The 24,573-nt window shown below is 47.4% G+C and overlaps 1 protein-coding gene across 1 annotated transcript in view; it reads right to left on the bottom strand.

The window, feature by feature from the left end:
- Positions 1-6,969: 6,969 nt before the first annotated feature.
- Pelp1 (proline, glutamate and leucine rich protein 1) overlaps positions 6,970-24,573 on the bottom strand; it is an 18,647-nt gene continuing 1,043 nt past the window's right edge. The window contains exons 2-17 of the mRNA XM_050162683.1: positions 21,211-21,275; positions 20,732-20,837; positions 16,578-16,727; positions 16,140-16,211; positions 12,487-12,546; positions 11,587-11,737; positions 11,179-11,308; positions 10,985-11,072; positions 10,561-10,649; positions 10,366-10,482; positions 10,104-10,251; positions 9,838-9,997; positions 9,205-9,260; positions 8,851-9,057; positions 7,261-8,742; positions 6,970-7,113 (exon numbers count right to left, since the gene is read on the bottom strand). Coding sequence (XP_050018640.1) covers positions 7,021-7,113; positions 7,261-8,742; positions 8,851-9,057; positions 9,205-9,260; positions 9,838-9,997; positions 10,104-10,251; positions 10,366-10,482; positions 10,561-10,649; positions 10,985-11,072; positions 11,179-11,308; positions 11,587-11,737; positions 12,487-12,546; positions 16,140-16,211; positions 16,578-16,727; positions 20,732-20,837; positions 21,211-21,275 — 3,174 coding nt within the window. The 3' untranslated portion in view covers positions 6,970-7,020. The remainder of the gene's footprint in view (positions 7,114-7,260; positions 8,743-8,850; positions 9,058-9,204; positions 9,261-9,837; positions 9,998-10,103; positions 10,252-10,365; positions 10,483-10,560; positions 10,650-10,984; positions 11,073-11,178; positions 11,309-11,586; positions 11,738-12,486; positions 12,547-16,139; positions 16,212-16,577; positions 16,728-20,731; positions 20,838-21,210; positions 21,276-24,573) is intronic.

Genomic DNA, 24,573 nt, shown 5'->3' with positions numbered 1-24,573 from the left:
GGATTTTTTTTTTTTTTTTTTTTTTTTTTTTTTTTGGTTTTTCAAGACAGGGTTTCTCTGTAGCTTTGGTGCCTGTCCCGGAACTAGCTCTGTAGACCAGGCTGGTCTCGAACTCCCAGAGATCCGCCTGCCTCTGCCTCCCGAGTGCTGGGATTAAAGGCGTGCGCCACCACTGCCCGGCTTTTGTCTGCACTTGGATGAGACCCTTGACCTTAAACCAATGCCATAACCAGATCAAGGCTCTGAGAAGGAATTGAATGTCTTTTGTAAGTGGGAGGGATGTGACCTATGGTCAGAGACCAGACTGTGACAGACTCTTTTCCAGATATGGCCACATATACAGCATCTCTTATTCCCTTATACGGCACTGATGTTCCTCTCTGTGGTAATACCCTGTTTGTTCTCTAACAAATAAAGCGGCCCAAGATTAGAGGGTGGAGCTAACCACTAGTTTAACCATAGAGGTCTGGAGGTCTGTACAGACAGACAGGAAGTGATATGGCTGGGTGGAGAGAGGAATGTAAGGAAGGAGAAGACAGGAGCTTGGATTTCATAGAGGTAAGAACTCTAGTGGCTGGCTGCTCTTCTTCTCTGATGTTTCAGCTTTCACCCCCTAATATCTGACTCTGGATTTTTATTATTAAGGCCAATTAGAACTCGTGAAACCCCACTCATTGGGGACTCTCTGACTCCCCTTCTTCGTGCACCTGGCTAGACCTTTGACGACAGCAATAGAACTTAATAGAAGGGCTGCTCTGTGATTTCTGAGACCAGTCGTGCAATCCCTTACATCGTGTTTTACCACTTTCACTCTTGGGGCCCTCCGACAAAGGCACGCAGTTGTGGAATATTATTTTAACTGGGCAAAGATGCGTTAATCTGCTTATGTTGCAGAATATTACTTTAACTGTGTAAAGGTGTGTTACTTTTGTTTATGCTGTGTCAGGGACCAGCCCGGACATAAAACATTTCTCATACTAGAGTGGAGGTGTGGGAATAAATGAGGCACAATTTACACAACAGTATCGGGAGGTAGTTTTGGGTTTATTTAAATCCTAAAATCACCCGCATTTATTTTCCAAAGAGCTTTTATATCAAGATAAACTGAGGGGGGCAGGTAACACAGACTTTTTCAGCATTGTTTCCTAGGTAGCGGGGAATGACTTAGGTCACAGGCTGTCAATGGCTATTTTGTCACATAGACTGAAAATACCTCTTCCCCAGGTGACCTCCTAATTTACAATAGAAGGAGCAGAAGGACATTAGCATATCCTGACCACCTGTTAGGGTGGCATCAGGTTGTTTTATCAAAGAGCCAGGTGACCACCTCCTGTGTGGAAGGGGCAAATTACACCTTGAAAGTTACTTAGATTCTCTGACGCCAGACAATATGGAATATGGGCCTGAATAATTCGGCCCCCACAATGCTGCATGTATTTAATTATGTAAAGATGTGTTACATTTGTTTCACTTTGCCTGCCTAAGGCACCTGATTGGTCTAATAAAAAGCTGAATGGCCACTAGCTAGGCAGGAGAAAGGATAGGCATGGCTGGCAGACAGAGAGCTCACATAGGAGGAGAAATCTAAGAATAAGAGAGAAGGAGAGAACAAGGAGACACCTGGGCCAGAAGCCATGCAGCCACCAACCAGACAGAAGCAGTGAAATAAGACTTACAGAAGGAAAGAAAGTTAAAAGCCCTGAGGCAAACGGTAGATAAAGGGAAACTGGTTCAGTTAAAGGAGCAGCCAGAAAGGAGCCTAAGCTAGGCAAAGCAGGCAGAACTAGTAAGTCTCTGTGTCATGATTGTGGAGCTGGGTAGCAGCCCAAAAGAAAAGGCCTGGTACAACACCCAGACCCTATGTTCCAGCTGACGATCCTAATTTAGGAGCCCGAGCCCAGTTGAGCCAGGTGGTGGTGGCGCACACCTTTAATCCCAGCACTCAGGAGGCAGAGGCAGGCAGATCTCTAGTTTGAGGTTAGGCTGGTCTACAGAGAGGGTCAGCCAAGACTATGCAGAGAAACCATCTTGAAAAAACAAAACAAAACAAAAAGATCCCAGTTGAATGTGAGTGAGAAGCTTGAGTTAGGAAACCTTTGAGCTGGCTGTGCCCTCAGCTTCTGTCTTCACAGCCACAGGAGAGTCCCCATGTGAGATCACTTAGCTAAGGCCCAAGACCAGAAAAGTCAATGATTACCTAACTCTGAAATTTTTAAGTCATTAAATGAGAAGCATAAGAAAATGCTTTAAATTACCATTAAAACATAAAGAGATAAGAAAAGGGGCCATTGCTGGTAAGAGGATATTACAGAAACAAGGAGAGGGAGAGGAAGACAGTGAGAAAGAGTGTGTATATCAGGTCTCAGAAATAAAAATTTGATAGAAGATAAATTTCAAAAGATGCCCTAGAAAGAGAGTTGTTGAAATCTCCCAGAAAAAGGACAAAGAAAGAAAGAAAGAAAGAAAGAAAGAAAGAAGGAAAGAAAGAAAGAAAAACAGTAAGAAAAGGCAAAGCAGGGAGTGCCTCTGAAATAAAACCTGAGAGTAACAGTGTTTCCTGGATGAGAGGAGGGGGAGGAAAGGGAAGGGAAATTTGTAAATAAGAATTTCCAGCTGGGCAGTGGCAGAGGCAGGCAGATCTCTGTGAGTTCAAGGCCAGCCCAGTCTATTTTCTGGACAGGCTCCAAAGCTACACGGAGAAACCCTGTCTCAAAAAACAAAAACAAACAAAAAATCCAGAATTGAAAATATTAAGTGTGACTATATTAAACCACCAGATGCCAACAGCATGAACTCTTGGAACACCCAAAAGCATCCAGAGAGGAAACTGGCCGCATGAAAACTGAGTCAAAATGACATCAGACTTCCTGATAGCAACACTAGACACTAGGAAAATGAGGATGTATCTACAAAATCTTAAGGGATATTAGTTTCTGACCACGCACCCCTGTACCTGACCAAAAAAGTCAAGGAAATGCAAGAACTAAGCCCTCTGCCTCCTCCGCGTCCATTCCCATGAAGTGACTGGAGGCTGTGCTCTCTGACACAAAGAAAGCTAGGAAGAGGACCACAGTCCCGGAAGCAGGAAAGATAGAAGTGACCAAGAATGATGGTAAGGGAGTTTCTGGGTGACCGGGACATCTCAGCCAGGAGGGTAGGAGAGGTGTGTCTCCAGGAAGCATGGAGGGAAGGCCTGCCTGGTCTACATAGTGTTCCAGGCCACTGTGAGAACATCTCAAAAGAACACAAAAATGACTCTTCTCTAGCTAAGAAAGCAAAGATATTTTCAGCCATTGTATGGATCATCACTAAAGACAATGACAGTAGCTCCTTAAATCCTGCTTTAAGCTTTGAATTAATAGCTTAATTCAGTTTTCTACTGCCAATCAACGACATGGCAACAACCAATCCCAAATGTGCTTTTCCTTCTGCCTGCAAACCAGATCAATCCCTGGCCTCCCCCACTCCCCCGTTCCTCTCTCTCTTCACGTGTCTGCTTACAGACATGCACGCAGTGTGCTCCACTGCAGTGGCTGCTCCTGTGCAGCCTGGGCTGTGAGAACTCAGGTGACACAAGCAGCTAATCTGGGCTTTGTCTTCAAACTTTTCAGTGGCCAAAGACCCACCCTTGACAATTATGTGGCTGCATAAATGGTGGGAGCCTAGTAGTCCACCAGTTCTGCCACCACCTGAGCTTAATCTTTGACATATACGGCATTCTTGTTTGACAGGTATCTTTTTAGTTGGACGGTATAGGATCCACCTGCCTCTCCCTCCCAAGTGCTGGGATTAAAATCATATGCCTCTGCCACCAACCGGTTTTGTTCCTAATTACGGAAACGTGTATAGGTCTGTGTGTGGAGCAGGCAGGATGCAACACTTCATTTTTTTTATTTCTTGAGACAGGGTTTCTCTGTGGCTTTGGAGCCTGGCCTGGAACTAGCTTTGTAGACCAGGCTGGTCTCGAATTCAGAGATCCGTCTGCCTCTGCCTCTGCCTCCTGAGTGCTGGGATTGAAGGCGTGCGCCGCCACCACCGCCCAGCAGGATGCAGCACTCACCCAGTCCCCGCAACCAGCTTTTTACATAGGTTCTGGAGCTCAAACTTGTGTCCTGTTCGCACTGCAGACACATCACTGAGCCATCTCTCCAGGTCTATTTTTTTAACGTTTATTCATGTTTTACGTATGGGTGTTCTGCCTACATGTATGTCTGTGCATGTGACTGCAGTACCAGAGGCCAGGTGTTGGATCCCTGGTAATGGAATTATGGATGTTTGTGAGCTGCCATGCAATTGCTGGGAACTGAACCCAGGTCCTCTCTGGAAGAGTAGTGAGTGTTCTTAACCACAGAGCCATCTCTCTCACCCCAATTTTGTTTTTGACTAGAGAAAAAATACATATAGCAGCCTAGACGCCAATGCTTTAGCAGCTCAACAGGAATTAACCGAGATGCCCATGCTGGACATCAGGGGAGGGACTTAGCAGTCAGAAAAGGGTTGAGGCTCAGAAACGGGTAAGGAAGTTTGTGCCATGGATGGAACTCAGTACATGTGATAGGTAACGTAGAAAGTCCAAGTCCACAGCATTAAAGAGCACTAGTGCCTCTGGGGATGGCGTCGCACACCTTTAATCCCAGTACTCGGGAGGCAGACAGACCTGAGTTGGAGGACAGCCAAAGCCACAGTGAGATCCTGTCTGAATAAATCAAAAACAAACAAAAAAGGATACTAGAACAGTTGGAGAGATTTCTAATATGAACATTTTAAGTAATATATTATCTCAGTTGCCTCAATTCTTTGGGTGCTTCATTTTGTTTAGGAGTCTCTCATGTAGCCTAGGCTGGCCTCCAATTTATTTTTTTTTAATATTTATTATGTATACGATATTCTTTCTGCGTGTATGCCCGAAGGCCAGAAGAGGGCACCAGACCTCACCACAGATGGTTGTGAGCCACCATGTGGTTGCTGGGAATTGAACTCAGGACCTCTGGAAGAGCAGGCAATGCTCTTAACCTCTGAGCCATCTCTCTAGCCCCTGGCCTCCAATTTATAATCCTCTTGTTTTAACCTCCCAAGGGCTGGAATTATCTTGTCTCAAAAAAAAAAAAAAAAAAATACTAAAAAGTAGGAACACTGTGTGATAGATGTGCCCTTTCTCAACAAACCTTTTTGGATCTCCTGAAGTATTATCTACTCAGAATGTAATTTAAACCGGAAACCCCATTCTAGTCTATTCCCATGGCTGATACCCTAAGCGCAGTTTCCAGGTATCAGGCTTTCTCCTTCTGAGAGAATCACTAGGGGTCTTGCCATCAGTGATCCTTACATGGTCATCTCCATCACATAAAAACTCCTGACCCACAACAGTGACAAAGTCACAAAACTTTATGACTCTGTCATTATCTGGACAATACAAATGTTCCTGACAATGGAACTGCACCCTAATCAACCCATCCTGAGCCTGAAAATACTCCCCTACTCCACCTAATCTATCAGAGCCCATCACAACACTGTGCCATCTGGGCAAAAGCATCAGCACAGGCTATTCTATAATCAAGTGCTGAACAGCTCATGCAATTTATGCAATACTGAACTAAAGGTGGAAAATTCCTTACTGTTGTAACACTGTCACATCAAACTCTGCAATCAGGGACCATCTGACTAATGAATTGCTGGAGCTTTCCTTAGGTTTGATAATTCTAATTGTTTTTACTTAACCTGCTTGGGTTTAGGTCTTGAGACACTGTCTCATTAAACTAGCTAGCCTCAAACTCACAATGTAGCCATGAGTGACTAACTTCTAATCCTCCAGCCTCTAGCTGGGATTACAAGTGTGCATCCACGTGCCTTGTTGTGATGTAGTGTTGTGAAGCACCATGTGCTGCTGGGGGGTCGAATCCAGTGTTTCACACAAGCTAGGCAAGTACTCTACAACTGAGTACATTCCAGCCCAAGGTTGTGTTTGGTTTTTTTCGTTTGGGCGGGAGAGAGGGGGTAATGTTTTTAAACTTTCATGTATAGGCATTTTGCCTGCCTGTTTGTGTACCATTTGCAAGTCCATGGAGACTAGAAGAGGGTGTCAGGTCCCCTGGAACAAAAGTTATAGGCAGCTATGGGCTGCCATGCAGGTGCTAGAAACTGAACCTGGGTCCTCTGGAAGAAGTCACTGCTCTTAACTGCTGAGCCATCTCTCCAGCCCATAGTATTATAGGGTTTTATTGTTTGGTTTGGTTTGTTTTTGCTTTTGCAAGACAGGGTTTCTCTGTGTAGCCCTGGATATCCTTGGAACTGTAGACCAGGCCGGCCTCAAACTCCCAGAGATCCTGCCTGGTGCTGGGATTAAAGGCGTGTACCACCACTGCCCAGTCAGTATTGTGTTCTTAATCTCAGGTAACACTGGAGAGACCATGATGGCTACTCTCCAAATTCAGCAACATAATACATACATACATACATATATATAGGCCTATCTATAGATACAGATCTAGATAGGTAGGAAAAAAGCTGACAACTGGTGGATCTAGGCAGACGTTATATATTCTAACAATTTCTCGGGGGGGGGGGAGGAGTGTTAAACTTACGCAAAGTTTTTTAAAAAATCAGTTTAACTGCTAACCTTGAAATCACCATAGCCCTGCATCAACACTCATAGGCATGTGAGCTCACGTGACATCAGACAACAGAGGGATGTGGGGCACATATACAACCTCAGCCCTTGAAAAGGAAGCTGACCCAAGATTATGAACTCAGGGCCAGCCTGGGCTACATAGCAAGCTCCTACAGAAAACAGAGGACAAGAATCGAAAACTCCAACACTAACTTACTGACAGGGCAGTTGGCTACTTCTTTAGGCCAGCGGTTCTTCCTCGGGCCAATGTAGAAAACAGTGGACACATCTGGAGAAGATGCAACAAACCCTGGCACTCACTCGGGCTCCCACGGCAGACAGTGTGACAAGAGCAACATAAATATCTACAGACATAACTTTATTGTATACAAAGTGTTCGGGTGCAGAAGGGGTTAAGAGTCAGGCTCTGTGGCAGGTGGTGGCTTCTCATCATCAGGGGGACAATCGATGAAATCAGCCAGCATGGCAGCTGTATCATCTTGCTCCTTTTAGGGACAAAGACACAAAATTCAAAGTCAATACATGGGAAAGCAGGCCAGGCTGGAGCAAGCCTCTCCCCTTAGGTAGCAGCCACAGTCTTCCTCCAGGCCCAGTGCTCCACCCATGCCCTCCCTGGCCAACCCTGTCGTCACCTTTTCCTGGGGAGCTGCGGCTTCTGCGTCTGCCTCTATCTCTTCTTCTGCAGGTGTCTCAGGTGGGGTTGGCACCTTGTCACCTCCACCCTCATTCCCTTCTTCCACCAGGGTAGGGGGAGCAGAGGACTCATCTTCAACAAGCTCCTGAGGAGGCCCTGTTGTAGGGCTCCCCACTTCCTGCTCCACCTCCTCCTGGGAAGGGAGCACCTCAGGGGCCAGGGTGGGAGCTGTCTCAGGCTCTGGCACCTCCTCTGCCCCCGGCTCTTCTACTTCCAATAAAAGCCCAGGTTCAGGTTCTGCCTCGGGCTGTACTTTGAGGGAGTCTGTAGGTGGCAGAGCAGGAGGCAGCGTTGGGGGTGGAGGTCCACCTTCTTCCACCTCTCCTCCTGCTGAGCCAAACTCCACATCTTCTACTTCTTCCAACTCTTCTTCCTCTTCCTCCTCCTCCTCTTCTAGTTCACCTTCCTCTTCCTCCTCCTCAAATTCCTCCTCAAACTCTTCTTCTTCCTCCTCTTCCTCCTCAAAATACTCTTCCTCATCTTCCTCCTCTTCCTCAAAGTCTTCTTCTTCCTCATCTTCATCCTCTTCCTCTTCTTCCTCCTCCTCTTCTTCCTCTTCATCACTGCTGTTGATATTAATAACTGTTAAATCTTCCTCTATGGCTGTGGGTCCTCCTCCAGGAGTCCCTTCAGGGACCAGCTGGGGTGGGGGAAGTGTCACAGGACCAGAAACAGGTGGGGGAGGGGGTGGGGGTGGGGGCAGAGGCCCTGGAGTTGCCGGCAGTTCTTCAGAATCCTCCTTGGCTGGCACAGGAGGGGAGGCTGTTGGTTGACCAGGAGGAGCCACAGGGGGAGGACTGCCTGACGGTGGTGGAGGTGGCAGGGATGGAAGCCCCTCGGGTACAATCACCACACTGTCATCAGAGTCACTTTCCAAGGAGATCTCCACATCAGATGCCTCCTCCTTATCATAGTGGACAAAGGCCGGCCTGGGTACTCTCCCTCCAAAAGTTTCATCTGGGGGTATGCTAGGTGGAGGGGTCCCAGTAGGAGCAAGGACAGGGTCCTCACTGGAGCCTGAACGATGGTTTTCAGGGCCAGGAAGGAGCCTGGGTGGGACAGACACTAGGCCTGGGACAGAGAGGCCTAGGTGGTTGGCTGTGGCTGGAGGACCAGGGCGAGAGGGCACCGGGCCTGTGGATGACATAGGGCCAGCTGAGGACATGGAGCCTACTGTGGGAATGGGGCCTGCTGAGGGCAATGGGCCTGCTGAAGATATTGTGCCTGGAGATGGCATAGCACCGATGGAGGGCATGGGACCTGGAGGATGGAAGGCTGGGGCCCTGAATGGAGATGGGGCCTCAGGAGGAGGAACTGGGGCAGGTGTGGGGCAGGTAAGGCCTGAGCTCTGCAGGGGAGGAACTCGGGGGTGTGTCAGGGCAGCACAGGTCACTAGTGCTTCTGAGCAGAAAGAGGAGACCTAAGAAAGAGAAGGACAAGAACATCAGGAACACGGGGTCTTGAGAGGCAAACATCAGAACAAAAGAACCCAGGAATCAAATAAAGATCTGACCCAATGAGCAATTACCTCAAGACTATCTTCCAATTGGCCAAGAGAGAAAGCTTTCAGGGCACAGGCAAGAGGAGGTGGGCAGCGAGGGGAAGGCGCCAGCAGGAGAGCCAGCAGCAGGCGGTAGAGCTCTCGGCGGCAGCAGGAACTGCTGTAAGGGGGGCCGCCCAAAACCTCACCCTGCTGCACACTCAAGACCAGGGGCAGGACTAGATCATGAAGTCTCTGGAAAGAAAGCAGTGAGTCTAGAAACGCTACCACAGCCACCTAACCCTTCATAGCCAGGGTCTTTGTTCCCAGGTTTCAGTGGGTCCACCTCTGGGGCAAACACTCCCAAGTGCACAGAGCAGTGGCCCCTCCCCAGACACTAACCCTGTGAGTCTCCTCCTTGATGAGAGGCCCACACATGAGGATGGTCCGGCTGAGGCCTGAGAAGAGAACGGCATGTCAGAGGCAGAGAACTGCAAAGGCACACAGGCCTACAGGGGCACCCAGTTCTGCCACTGCCTACCCAGGGCAAGGCATTTACCCCCTCAGTTTTCTTCCACTGGTATAAAATGGGGATGATAATGCAGTAAGACATTATCAGTTCTATCTGTATACTTGAGAACTGGCCTCACCTTGACAGTAAGTATACATGACAGACAGTAAGAATGCATGAGCCCCAAAGGACAGTCATCGACTAACTGTATGGCATTTGCATAACTGCTGCCTATATTTACAGATGCACTGGACACAGGGAATCCCCACACCATCCTGCTCTGCGGGGCACATGAACTCCACGGGCATGGATCCATGGATTCCCCAAGTGCTCGTGCTGCCCCTGCCACACACAGTGCATATGTAAAGTGCCTGAGTAAATTAAACTGAGACCTTGGAAGACCAGGAAAAGCTACCAGATCCCCAATCTAAAAGCAGGACAGCAGAATGTTCAAGGCGGCATGACTGTGTCTGCTCCTGCACGATCGATCTACTCTGCCAACTGGATTTGGCTTATCGGCCCACCTCTTAGTGCAGCCGCACACACATCGCTGTTGGCGTTCCTGTCTCCTTTCCTGTGGCTGGATGGGGCCAAAGCTTCTCCCATATCGAGCTTCAGCTTCTTAGGGGCACTTGGTTTCCCACTTTGCAAGTTTCCATCAGAGTTTCCCCTGGCATTGCACAGCTTGTGGTAAAGGAGATACAGTCACATATACAAGCAAACCAGAAGTCAGGACAGTCAGGAAACAGGCGGGGGGTGGGGGTGGGGGCGCCAGGAGCCAAGGTCTCACCTTAAGAGCATCTGCTGGTGGAGAGATGTCACTGAGTAGGTGGGTGAGCAAGGCCTCTCCTGAGGCCCCTCCTTGGAGCATGCCTGCAGACGCCCCACAAACCTGCACCCACAGCTCTAAGATAGCATAAACCTTGGTCCGAATGGTGCTGGAGCAGGAGCAAGGAAAGCAGAGAGTAAGTGGAGGGCTGAGACGCCGGAGCCCCTGGGCACCCGCACACTCTCACCACCCTCTCCACTCTAGCCCCTGCCTGGATAATCACCTGTAAGGCCTCTCCTGGCCTGGAACCAGAGTGTCCCTCCCAGTGCTCCAGGTATTAAGGACCTGGGGAAGCAGGCGGCTGATCAGGGCCCCAAAACGCAAGAGTCTGCCGCCACACCTGGGGGCAGAGAGGATGGAACAGTGGCCTTCACCTCCAGTATGTCCACTCCCTTCTCCACACCATGACCACACTTACGCAAGGATCAGTGCGGACAGCAAGTCCAAGGCTTCAAGGTGGATAGAGGGCAGCAGCAGCAGCCGGAGAGGACCATCCCCATGCAAGTTCTGGAGGAAAATTCAGCAAAAGAAGATGGAGAAAGAAAAGGAGAACCAGAGAAACACAGAAAGAGAGCAGGTGTATCAGACTGTACAACATGAACCCATTCCCTGCCAAATCAAACCAAACCCACCTCCCATCCTGCAGGAGAGGACAGCTGAGCCCTTCAACAACGCCTTAGCTCATCCCCAAATTCACACTCTGAACTGGCCACAGGTGGCTCTGCTTTGTGTGAGCGAGTCCACTGAGAGTCACACACATGTCAGGACAGAGATGGCAGTGTGGGTGTTGAGGTGCCCAGGGTCCTGAGCAAGGCTATATATGAAAGATAAAGTCCACTCACAATATGTTTGTTACTGATGCTGAGGATCCGACAGATGAGGTCCAGGATCTCCTGCACAGGAACGGACACAGGAGCCCCAAACTCAGAGCTAGAGAACCAGAGCAAAGAGAACCTCAGGGCAGTCACCACAGCTTGACTCCACACACCCACCTCAACTTCTCCAGCTCAAGACCATCCCTCCAATACCTACATACCTGAGCATGAGCCCCAGGCAACGGGCCAGTCCTGAAAACCTCTGCCGAAGCTGGAGGAGGACATGAGTGTTACCATCTTCTGACTGGGAAAGCAGCGTCTCTACTTCAGGGCCTTCACTCTGCACAGGAGCTGGGCAGCAACACAACCACCTGTACACTCTGTCTTTCTCCCATCCCGCCTCTTTCATTTGTGTGAGCTGCCGTGTGGGTGATGGGACTCAAACCCTGATCTTGGAGGCGCAGTGTTCTGAACTCTGTTCAGCCCCATCTTTCCATTTGTGGTAGATGACCCACCTATGGTCTCATTCCTGATGCCCAGAAACCCACTATCCCACGTCTCTGGATCACCCTCCTGTTCCCTCCTGCCACAACCCGTGGAAGCCCATCTCCTGACCACAAAGTCCCTACCGGTCTCTGCTCCCTCATACAGGGTCCCCAGCAAGCTGTGCAGTGAGGTCATCAGGCTGTGCAGCTCCTGCTCCCAGTTCTCTGTGTGCTTCAGGCCCTGGGAAAAGCCAGCACCTAAAGAGGGCAACCTGGAGTAACACTCGCAGGCCAGCTGCAAAAGGGCAGAAAGCTGGTCACAACCTGGAGGAACACTTGCAGGCCAAAGCTGGTCAGAAAGGAACTAGCTCAGCCATTGGTCTCCCACCCCACTAAAATGCCCGAGAGAAACAGAGATCAACAAGAGCTCAAGGAACAGTGAGGCGGAAGTCTCCAAGAGGACAAAAACTAGCAATTGTGTATGCTAACAGGAAGAAAGCGAGAAAGGACCCAAACATTGTAAGAAATAATGGCTAAGTGATGTGGGAGTGTCATATATCAATCTGTTGATTTCATTGGTTAAGCAATAAAGGAACTCCTTGGCCCTGATAGGTTAAAAGATAGATGGGAGGAGGAAACAGAATAGAATTCTGGGCGGAAGAGGAAGTGAGGTCAGACTCTCCTCTGCTCCTAGAGAGACGCCATGCTCTGCTCTCCCTGGCAGATGCACGCAATGAAGCTCCTCAGACCCAGGATGGACTTAGGCTAGAATCTTCCCGGTAAGCGCACCTTGGGGTGCTTACACACATTACTAGAAATGGGCTAGTCCAGGTGCGAGAGTTAGCCTAGAAGAGGCTAGATAGAAATGGGTCAAGCAGTTAAATGAATACAGTTTGTGTGTTGTTATTTCGGGCATGAGCTAGCCAAGCGGCCGGGGTGTTGGGGACGCAGCCCCGCCGCTCCTTATTTCAACAGCTAAGAATGAGCCATAAAAGATACCCCAGGTCAGAGCCCCTGGGCTCTGTGCTTTTCCCTTCCCTTTACCTGTTGGAGCTGAGGATTCAAGGCATCTAACCGAGACAGGAAGAAAGAGGCCAGCTTGCCCTGGAGGAGGGAAGGAAGGAAGAGGTTATGGGCAGAGACAAGGGTCTCCACAGCAGTCATTCCACCTGAGATGTGCTTTCCTATAGACACAGGAAGCGTGATGCATCTAAGGGGAGGGTCAGGTGCATTTCTGTGATAGACGCTGCACATGAGCTCTGGTTCTCAGCCTCCTTCCTGGGCCCCTACACCCCCTAAAAAAACAACTGGGCTCCCTCTGCTAGTTTTTGCAAATGACAGTCATCTTTCTCTCTGAAGCTAAAACGACGGGTCTGAAAAGCATAAATACACTCCAGTTCTACAAGCGGAAATACAGAAATAAAGACCCAGGCTGGAATTAGTGTACTACCCAGAGGACTAGGTCCTAAGAACAGGCTGGGGTCGGGGTGGGGACAGAGCAAAGGCAGCGAATCTCACAGCTGCCACCTGGCTGTCAGCAAACCCTCTGCCTGATACAAGCCTGGATAAGTGTTCAGTCTAAGGGCCACAATTTACTTGGGGTAGAAAAGTGGGGCTTGTGAATACATGAGTAATAGGGGATCCATCACTAGTTTCAGCAACTGTAAGTAGAATATAGACTATCTCTCCATTGTTCTTTCTTTTTTTCTGGTTGTTATTTGTTTTTGAGACAGGGTCTCTCTGCCTAACTCTGGCTGTCCTGGAACTCACTTTGGAAACCAGGCTGGCCTTGAACTCACATGTGCTTCCAGCCTGGCTATAACTCTAAATTTTAAATGCAAACAAATATGCTTATCAGCAGGACCCATAGCTGTCAGCAATGAATTCATCTGTTCCTTTCACATTTTAAGAGTAACACACCTTGCCGTGTGGTGGCGGCGGCACAGCCTTTAATCCCAGCACTCGGGAGGCAGAGGCAGGCAGATCTCTGTGAGTTCTAGGCCAACCTGGTCTACAAGAGCTAGTTCCAGGACAGGCTCCAAAGCCACAGAGACACCCTGTCTCGAAAAACCAAAAGAGTAACACACCTTAACATATCAACTGCATGCATCACAAATTCAAATCACAGAACTGACAAAACCTAGTTCTATAGTGAACTCTAATTCTAAGGTGCCATGGCACCCTTTGTGAATGTTAGGTTCTCATACTAGAAAGAGGGCTGAGTCACCCTGACAGTTTTCAGCTTCGCCTTCCCTCCCAGTTCCTCACTGTGGACAATCCTGATATGTGCTTTCTGTAACTTCTTCTGGAGACCAGCTACCTAGATTTAGCTTACTTGACGCAGACCCTGCTGACCTCATACCAGCAGAATGGGAGCTCTGCCACAGCAGCCACCTGCGACTGCTTCCTTTAAACTCACCAGGTACAGTGCCCCAGGGAAACCAGAGAGTTCTCGGCCCTTCATATTCCTGTGGCCTCTAGGTGTGCCTATACTCCTATAAAGTCCCTGAGGACAGGTAACTAAAGGAATTTTTATTTCTGTATTTCTCCTAGTCACTGAAGGAATGCTCTCTGCCTTAAATTACTACACTAAAGCATGGCCTGAGCTGGCTCATCTGGTAAGAGTGTAACTATGTAAGCCCAACGACCAGACCCACAGTAGGAGAGATCCACTCCTAAAAGGTGTTCTCCAACTTCCCATGTACAACATGGGATATGCACACATGCATATATAAATTTTCTTAAAGATCTTATTCAACCTGTTAATAAATTTGCATATGCTATTGTAAAGGTTTATTCTTAATTTTTGGGTTTTCACACATTCATGCCTTGTAGGTTTTTTAAAGACTTCTGTATTAGATATATTACAGTGCTCTCTGCCTTCATGTATGCCTGCAGGCCAGAAGAGGGCACCAGATCTCATTACAGATGGCTGTGAGCCACCATGTGGTTGCTGGGAATTGAACTCAGTACCTCTGGAAAAGCAGTCAGTGCTCTTAACCTCTGAGCCATCTCTCCAGCCCCTTATGTTGACTTTTTCCTTCTATCATATGGGTTCTGGAAATCAAACCCATCAAGCCATCATGCTTGGTGGCAAGTGCCTTACCCTTTAGGCCATCTTGGCAACCCTAGTCTACAATTTTAAACTACTCTGAACCCTTTAACTGAAACAGAATGTTCGTGATTCCCTGCACTTTTGTTTTATGAGCTCAAACTGTAACTCTGAGAGGCTAAGGATGTAACTCAGTGGCTGGATTGAGTTCGCTCCATATCAGAAAAGAAAAAACAAAAACCCTGTCCTATCACTTGTAACTTCTATTAGCTGTGATTACACGCACCCATTTGAAAATAAAGGATCAGTACAGATACGGCCCCTGAGAAATACCTGCTTTGAGACTTCACAAACCGGAGATAACTAGTTAGTGACACACATACCCTTATCCACAAAGAATATGTATCAAGACTTCCAGCAGATGGTTCAAACCACAAATTCCAAATTTTAAAGAAAAAAAGTAGGTTGTATTTTTTTTAATCACACATACACACACACACACACACAGTAGGTTTTAAATAATTCCCAATCACACATATAGTAGGTTTTATGTTTATTTATTCTGAATGTCTTTTAAAATCTCACTATACAAGTTAGACTAACTTCAAACTCATGATCCTCCTGCCTCAGCCACCCTAGAGCACCACCACCCCAGTCTGTTTTTTCTATACACACTTACCTATCATAAAATTTAAGTTACAAACTGGGTACAAGGGCTTAACAACTTCTAATAATAAATCAGAACAACTGTACCAACAGATTGCTCTTGAGTTGTACAAAACTTCATTTTCTTTCTCAGACCTTAGGGATCGATCCATTGTCAGACAATTACAGTACCACAGTGCTGCTTTCAAACAACCCTTATGTTACTTTATGATGACTTCAAATGCTGTCAACTCAGGCAAGCCAAAAAGAAGCTGTAAAGTACTTCCTTTAGGTGAAAAGGCGAAAAGTTCTTGGCTTAATGGGAAAGGGAGAGAAAATGCTGATATGCTAGGGTCAATTCTAAGAACAAGTCTTTGAAACTGGCAAGGAAAGATACAGCAGGCTTGGTGGCAAGCAACCAATCCAAGACAAATCCATGTTGCTCTTGGTCTGAACAAGGGTAGTTAAAAGCAGGAAAACAAGCCAGAAACAAAGGGGGAGTGTTGATTAAGTCTCTGTAGCTGCACTCTTCCTGGAGGAACGCTGGGTGTCTCAGGGCAGCAGAAAACTAGGCAGGGCATTCTAGAGACCCAACAGGCAGAACAGAAGGAGGAAGGGGTTGAGGGTGGGACTTGGAAGTGCAGCTCAGAGGTCGGGTCATCATTAAAAAGAAGGTCTGGAGGTGGTAGGGGCTGTTCTTGCAGAGGGTTCCTAGGTTCGGTTCCCAGCATAGGTTCCCAGCACCAATGTGGCAGCTCACAATCATCTGTTTACTCCAGTTCCGGGAGAGCCAACACCCTTCTGGCCTCCATAGGCACATATGGCTCATAGAGAAACACACAGGCAAAATACTCATACACATAAAATTTAGCATCAGACAGACACAAGCTCTTAGCCCTACTCATTGTAGGCAGGTAATTTATGTCATTGTCTTCACTGTGAAGACCAATGGCAGGGATGGAATCTAAGGGAGACCTAGCACAGTTTCATAAGTACTTACTTTTAGAGAGCCACAGGCCCGAGGAAAATAGGTCACACAAGCCTTCATTCCCTCCAAAGCTGACTGCTCACACTGTGGGAAAAGCAGAAATCAGAAGGAAGAGGCCAAGCAGCAATAGCCCACACCCTTCCGTCTCCACCCAGGCCCCTAAGCTCCTTCTCCTTAATAGTCACCATTTTCTTCTCCTCACACTTCCTAAATCCTAATCCCTAAGCAGTTCCCATAACATTTTTTTTTTTTTTTTTTTTTGGTTTTTTGAGACAGAGTTTCTCTGTGGTTTTGGAGCCTGTCCTGGAACTAGCTCTTGTAGCCCAGGCTGTTCTCGAACTCACAGAGATCCGCCTGCCTCTGCCTCCCGAGTGCTGGGATTAAAGGCGTGAGCCACCACCGCCCAGCCCCATAACATTCTTTAATCCAAACAGTCTGAAAAAGTCTCACCTCTGGTCTGAGGCCCAGCAAGGAAGTAAGAAGCCCAGGAAGGTGGTTAGTGGAGATGTCCCGGAACAGTGTAGGAAGCTGGGATGCATATCGGAGCAGATCCCTCAGGATAGCCACAGCCAGTTCAATGGTAGGTGGTGAGTCCTGGGACTAAAAGCAAAGCACCATGCTGCAAACCTAACCTTCACTGCCACCAGGAGGACAGGAGGTGTAACAACACTACAGCTAGTATGGATATTACCATTTACATCATTTACCATCAACAAGAAAGAGGTTACAGAAGGAACCTATGTCTACAGAAAGGACATGTTTACATTTTAATATCCATCTAGTGTCTGGAAAACTGGGGATGTCCACTTGCCTGGCATGCATGAGGTAACTGGGTTCCATCCTCATAACCTCAAAAATAATAATCTGGGTCGCAGGAAATTTGTTTGAAGAAAAAAAGTAGCAAAGCCACACCTCTTAAAGGCTCATGTTTAGTAGATCTCAAAGGTCTTTATTCTCCCATATTGCATTTGTCTGCCCCACCTCTCCAAGTCTGACTCGCACCCACCCTGGAATTCATGGGGAAAAGCTATTTGGTTTCAGGACTTATCTGGAAAAATTAACAGGAACCTGGGGGGTGGGGGGGGATCCCTTAGAACATACCTTCTTCTAAACCAGAGGAGGCCATGTGCCAACCACACAGACGAGAGCATGAACTAAGAAACATGGACAGCCGGGCAACTGCTGTGCCTATAGTCAGGAGCTGAGGTAGGAGGGCTGGGGATGACAGCCTGGGTTTTCACTTAGCTCAGAAATAATTCATTTCCTTTTCTCCTCTCCCCTTCCCTGCATCTGTCTCTTAGTTTACTTGTGAAGGTAAGAGCATGGAAGTCAGAGGACAACTTTCAGGAGTCAGCTTCTCCTTCCATCATGGCTAGGACTGAACTAAGGTTAGCAGGCTTGGCAGCAAGTGGCTTTATCCACTAAGCCAGCTTGACAAATCCACTAATTTTAAAAAGAAAGAACAGTTGGGGGGCTGGAGAGATGGCTCAGAGGTAAGAGCACTGGCTGTTCTTCCAGAGGTCCTGAGTTCAATTCCCAGCAACCACATGGTGTGGTAGCTCACAACCATCTATGATGAAATCTGGTATGCAGGCACACATGCAGGCAGAACATTGTGTACAAAATAAATAAATCTTTAAAAAAAAAAGAGAAAGAACAGTTGGGCCCATGAACTACATACAAATAGGCCTTCAACACTGTCCAGCAATCCTACTACACATCTCCCCAGCTAGCTTTCTCCATTAAACTTGCAATCCCAATCCCACCACTGTCATCCTGCATGGCCTTGTCTTCAATGTGGCAGGAAAAATCTGAAGCCAAGGACTGGGGCTACCTTAGTTTCCAACTCCCAAACCAGAAAACTTAGGCATCCTTATCATCCTTCCACCTCCCTTCCTCCTGTCCACACACGACCTCTCTCCCCTACTCACATGTACACAGGCTTGAGATGCCCCCACCTTAGAACCTGTCTTTGAGCAAATATGAAACTCTACCCCCAAATCTCAAGAGCTGTCCGATTGCCGGGCGGTGGTGGCGCACGCCTTTAATCCCAGCACTCGGGAGGCAGAGGCTGGCTGAACTCTGGGAGTTCGAGGCCAGCCTGGTCTACAAGAGCTAGTTCCGGGACAGGCACCAAAGCTACACAGAAACCCTGTCTCAAAAAACCAAAAAAAAAAAAAAAAAAAAGAGCTGTCTGATTGTGGCTCATCTGACAGTCAGCATCTTTTTTGTTTTTTGAGACAGGGTTTCATTGTAGCTTTGGAGCCTGTCCTGGAACTAACTTTTGTAGACCAGGCTGGCCTTGAACTCAAAGAGATCCACCTGCCCCTGCCTGGGAGCCTGGGATTAAAGGAGGCGTGTGCTACCACTACCTAGCAACAGTCAGCATCTTGAAAGCATCTTGTACCCCTTTCTTCTATCCCTCTTCTCGCAGTTGCCTCTCACCCCAGGCCAGTCTTAGCCTGTGTCTACAGCTCCTCAAAAACACTTTCATTCACCGCATTGACTAATACTGTAAATGACTCTGGGTCAGTCTTCTACCTCTAGAGTACAAACAGAGGTCACTCCCAGGAAGATAAACAGAAGTGACTCCTCCCTCTTTCCTCAGGGACTCCCCCTGGAACCCATCCAACCCACAATCTGATTTACCCCTCCTTTTACCTTGGGTTCTGTCCAACCCACAATCCCGGTTATCTCTTTGGCTTGCTCTGTGTGTCTCAGTCTCTCTCACTCCTCCTCACTGACCATTCAGCATGGTGTAGACCTCAGTGGTGGCAAGGACACACACCAAAACCACCCTCAGCTTCACTACTGGCTAAACACTGGCAACCCTCCTGGTAAAACATAGCAAGAGAGGCCCTCTTCCAGGCCATGGCCACATCAAGAGGAGGTCCTACTGAAAGGGCTGCTCAACACTCCTGGTCACACTCACAGGGTTTTTATTCCCTGAGCCCTGAGTGCCTTCCAATGTTCTGAAGGCCACAAATAGTGCTGGTCGTACAGTCTCTCTGAAGCCAATCAATCATGAGACTGTTCACTCGGCTCTGTCAAACCCACCTACCTCTATCAGCTCTACCACTACCACCTCGTCCAGGCACTGCAAATGTTCTCCTCCACTCCACTTACAGCCATCTACCTGGTCCTTCTGCTTCCAGGCCTCGCCCAGCACCCAGAGTGGAATTTTCAAATATGAAGATGCCACCGTCACCACTCCAGTTTGCATAGCCTCCAAACTACCTCTACTGGATCCTTAGCCCCCAGCACAATAGTGCTGAGGCAGCTACCTTACTGAGTCATAAAGCTACTGCAGCAGTAGACCTCTTACAGAGGGAGCTTGGCACTCTCTCTCTCTCATTCCCAACCCCAGATTCCACTGACTGTCCACCCAGTTATAACGGAGCAAGCAGGTCCTCAGGAGATGGTTCCCCTTCAACTTGCATGTTCCAGCTTCTAGAACCACGATGTAGAAAAACCTGTTCCTTATAGATTACGCAAACTGTGGCACTGTGTTACAGTGACAAGAAATCAACTTAGAACCTCTAAAGAATTCCCACTACTCAGAGAATAAAAGCCAAATTCCTTATAAAATAAAAGCCTATTGCTTGGTTCTCCTACACCTATCTCCCCAAATGCATCTCAACCCCACCAACCTGCCATGTTTACAATTCTTCAAATGACCAACTTTCTTTTGTATGGAGTTTTGGTTTTTTTTTAAAAATTTATTTATTATGTACACAATATTCTGTCTGCATGTATGCCAGAAGAGGGCACCAGACCTCATTACAGATGGTTGTGAGCCACCATGTAGTTGCCGGGAATTGAACTCAGGACCTTCGGAAGAGCAGGCAATGCTCTTAACCTCTGAGCCATCTCTCCAGCCCTGTATGGAGTTTTTATACTCCTAGAATACTGTAAACCTCTAACCCCTGGTCAGAGTGCCTGTCTATATTCTCAGAGAACGAGTCTTTACTGCCGTCGGTGTCACTTTGCAATCAGTTATACTATTCTCAGCTCAAGAGACTTCCATTAGAATAGAAATCTGCAAACTGTGGTGTGTGAATATATGCTTTTGTATGGCCCATATGCTAAGAATTTTTTCCCCATTTTTACAAAAATGTAAAGTATTTAACAGAAATCACATAGCTAAATTGTTATTTGAAAATTCTGGTTCATAAAAGGTTATTATCTCAGTCCCTATATTAGATTTAAAAAACATCCAAAGTGGAGTTCAAGCACCTCTTACCCTAAGCTTAGCACAGGGATTGCTTATGAAATAACTAAGTGCAGAGGGCACGGAGGTGTTAGGAAGAGAGGTTAAAAAGTTAGATGGGTTACAGAGCAATAGACAGAAACACACACAAGCACTTACAGAAAGAACTTCAGAGGGATCACCTCTTAGGAAAGGAACAGTGAAGCTTAGAGTTACAATGTAAGCTAACAGACAAAATTATCAGGAAGTTTAGAAAGATCGCTATTTGAAGCTTAATCTCTGTGCACAAAGCAAAAAAACGTTTCCAATCATTCTGTCCCCAGAGCTAATGTGCAAGCCACGAAGAGCACACCTGACCCATTCCCGGAGTAGGACGGGGGGAGCAGATCCTTACCTGCAACACCTGCTGAATGCTCCGAAGCCAAGAAACACAGTGCTGCTGGAAGAACTCCGTGGGGCTCTCTCCTACCAGCAGGGACAGCAGACACAGGCCTTCAAACCTTACAAACAAGTGAGCGAGCGGTAAGGAGGTGGGAGCTAGACTTCAGAGAAACTACTGACCGTCCTTTTATTTTCATTGGGCTTTGCAAGATCCATCTCTAGATTTACTGTGGTTTCTATCTCCTGAGACACAGGAGGACTCCAAGTGTGTGGAGCAGCAAGCAAAGAAGGAAGCAGAGCTAATCTAGTGGGGAACGAGAGATGGAAATGGTGAGTCTAATTCAAGTGTGCTCACAGAAGGAAAACTCTCGCAGCTCCTAGAACGGAGAAAACACCTTGAATCCACAAGGTGGGGACAAAGGATAGGCAAACGCACAACCTACTTCCTGAAGCCACACCGTCCTGAGGAAAGAGGGTCAATTAAAGACTCACCGAGTTTTGATGGAACCAAGATGTGCATTGCTGAGATTCACCAGAGTCCCAAGAGCTGAAGGATTCTACAAGTGGAGGAAAACAGGAGTGAGTCAGGCAAAGGCCACTGAAGATGCCCTTTCTGAGTTCAAAAAGGCCATCAGCCTGCGTCACTGCTGTCTGTCCTTCGGTCTGTTTCCTCAAATTCTATCTTATCTGACCTCCTCCCTCATCTCCTGCTCCAAACAACCAACCAGAGCTAAGAGAGGACAGCATAACTCATCTACTAGATTCAACAATAAGGCTTCCCTCACCTCAGGAGATACCCTGTAACCCTGCAAAACACCTGGCATGAAGACGTCCAGAAATGCTAGCTGAAAGAACGCCATCCACAACCCTTCTTCCGACACTCGGAAAAACAACTCTTCCTCCCATTCCTGGCTTCTTTAGAGGTGTAAGATCGCCAACACAGACTCAGGCAGTCCTCCTTCTGACCCTTCCGCTCACCGAGGCATCATCAGCCTCTCCACCACATCACCCAAAGTACCAGACTCCTCTCGGGCACCCAATCCCCCAAAGGTTGGAAATCATTCATTCTAATTCCACATGACACCACTGAAATCATTCATTCTTTTAAGACAGGGTTTCTCTTTCTCTGTGTACACCAGGCTAGCTTCAAACTCAGAGATCCAGCTGCCTCTGCCTCCCAAGTGCTGAGATTAGAGGTGTGCACCACCACTACCTGACTCATTCTAATTCCACATTGCACTGGTCAGACAAAGGAAGGCACAGTTGACTAAGATCCTAGGACCATCTACATGGCTCAACAGGAAAAGACACTTGCCACCAAGCCTGACAACCTGCATTTCATTCCCAGAATTAACTCCCAAAGTTGTCCTCTGACCTCCACATGTGCACCATGGCATGCATACATCTATATATATATAATATATACATACACATACACACACAAAAAATAAATGAGTGTAACTTCTATATTTAAAAAAAAACCCTACTTGGGGCTGGAGATGGCTCAGAGGTTAAGAGCACTGGCTGTTCTTCCAGAGGTCCTGAGTTCAATTCCCAGCAACCACATGATGGCTCACAACCATCTGTAATGAGATCTGGTGCCCTCTTCTGGCGGGCAGGCATACATGCAGACAAAATATTGTATACATAATAAATAAATAAGTCCCTACTCAGGTAGGAGAAATTGTTCATTCATTTATTCAGTACATGTTTAATAATGTACTTAACGCTTACTTTAGGAGAAACATAATCGTAGGTGCCAGGCAGCTTATTTCCCAGGTGGAAGAAAGTGTAAATAAGAAGTACTGGAGAGATGGCTCAGAGGTTAAGAGCATTGCCTGCTCTTCCAGAGGTCCTGAGCTCAATTCCCAACAACCACATGGTGGCTCACAACCATCTGTAATGAGATCTGGCGCCCTCTTCTAGCCTGCAGGCATAGATGCAGACAGGAAGGAATCCATAAGGTAAACACAGGCTGAACATCCAACAATTAGAAGATCCAAAATGTTCCAAATCAAAAACATTGAGCTCTGAAGAACTGAGACAAGTAAAAACTCCACACCTGACCTTACCTCAAAATACAGACAAAGCCTGTAATCCCAGCACAGGGGAGGCAGAGACAGGTGGGTCACTGAGTTTGAAGCCAGCCTGATCTACAGAGTTAGTTCCAGAACAGCCAGGGCTACAAAGAGAAACCCTGTCTCAAAAACAAACAAAACAAAACCCACAGATGAAGTCTGTGCATACACCTTTAACCCTAGTACCAGTGAGGGAAAAAGGCAGGTAGATTTGAGCTCAAGGCCAGCCTGGTCTACAGAGCAGACCTAGAAATGCATTAACAGAAGTTGCAGAGAATTCAATGGTTAAGGGCTTGCTGCTCTTCCAGAGGACACAGGTTCAAATGCCAACACCTATGTAGTGGTTCACAACTATCCGTAACTCCAGTTCCAGGGGCTCCAATGCCCTTCTGACCAAATTCACATGTGGTGCACACACAAACACAGGCAGGAAAATGCACACACAAGAAATCTAAAAAAAATAAATAAATAAAAACAAAAAAAAAACCCACAGGTACACACTTAATCAGTTTGTCAGGGGAAACCAAAGACCCACTTAATTCCCTTAGCCTGGTGCAGCTTTTCCCCCAACCCCTGCACACGGAAGGGTAATAAAATGCATCTTGGAGGGCCGGACTGGCCGACAGCTACTTCCTCAGAACGCCTCAGGAATGGCTAAGCCCTGCCTGCATTACTACGGACTGCTTTTTTATTTTTCCTTCCTTCTCTCTGCTCTGTGCTATGTGTGTCAGAGAGAAATAAACAGAAAGGTGACTATGTAAAGCAGCACAAGTGGGAGCCTACAGTCCAGGTTGACAGTCCTAGTGGACAGCAGGAACAGCAAAGAGACAGTAACTTAGAGAAAACCTGTCAGCTGACGACAGTGCTGAAGGACCAGTCAGTGTACGTCTGGAACAACAAAACTCATGTAACTGGTAAAATGTGAGGGATTTCTAAAACAAACAGACAACTGGAGGAATATTCCGAAAGGTTGGTCATCCAACTGAGGTCTGAGGAAACGGTAGTGGATAAAAGCATTGACCACACAATCCCATCTACCTGCGCTTGAGCCCCCAGAACCCAGGCAAAAGCCAACCATAATGAAGATCTGTAATCCCAGTGTCCCCTTATAAGAAATGGGAACAAGAACACAGACAACAGCAGTTTTTAGGCTAACTAGCCTGGCTTACACCACAGCCAAGAGACAGGAACTTGAGGACCTGACGATCGTCCTATTGCTTTGACTCGTGCATTGTGCTACCCTGGCCCATACCCATCAACGTGAGCAAGCACACCTCTGAGCATGACAGCGCACGCCTTTAATCCCAGCAAACCCAAGCACCAGTAGTCAGAGCTTAGTGAGTTCCAGACCAGCCAGGGTCACGAGTGAGAGAGACCCTGTCTCCAAAAGTAAACAAGGCAAAACTTGACAGACTGCTTATGGAAATGTGCAAGAAGCCACCAACCGAGGAGAAACTTGTGGTTCTAGCTCGCAGGACTGAATGCCTACCAACCTACCTACGCCACCAGCCTCAACTCTACCCATTCTTACCTTCAACACCTAAACCCCTAACCTGAACAATGCCCTTATTCCCCATTCCTTCCTGCTATGGGCCTCCCTACACAAATGTTCTCCTCATGTTACCAACACCCCTTCCCATTTTCCTTCTCTTCCTAACCTCTGCTCACCTTAAACTCCGGGGCCTTAGGGGGAAACCTCAATACTCTACGGGGGCTTCATTCCAGATTCAATTTTGGTTTGTTTTTTTTTTGTTTTTTTTTTTTTTTTGGTTTTTTG

This window comes from Alexandromys fortis, unplaced genomic scaffold (genome assembly GCF_014885135.2).
Source record: "Alexandromys fortis isolate MF-2015 unplaced genomic scaffold, M_Fortis_MF-2015_v1.1 scaffold_84, whole genome shotgun sequence".
NCBI lineage: Eukaryota > Metazoa > Chordata > Mammalia > Rodentia > Cricetidae > Alexandromys > Alexandromys fortis.
This window is presented reverse-complemented; position numbering and strand designations above follow the sequence as displayed.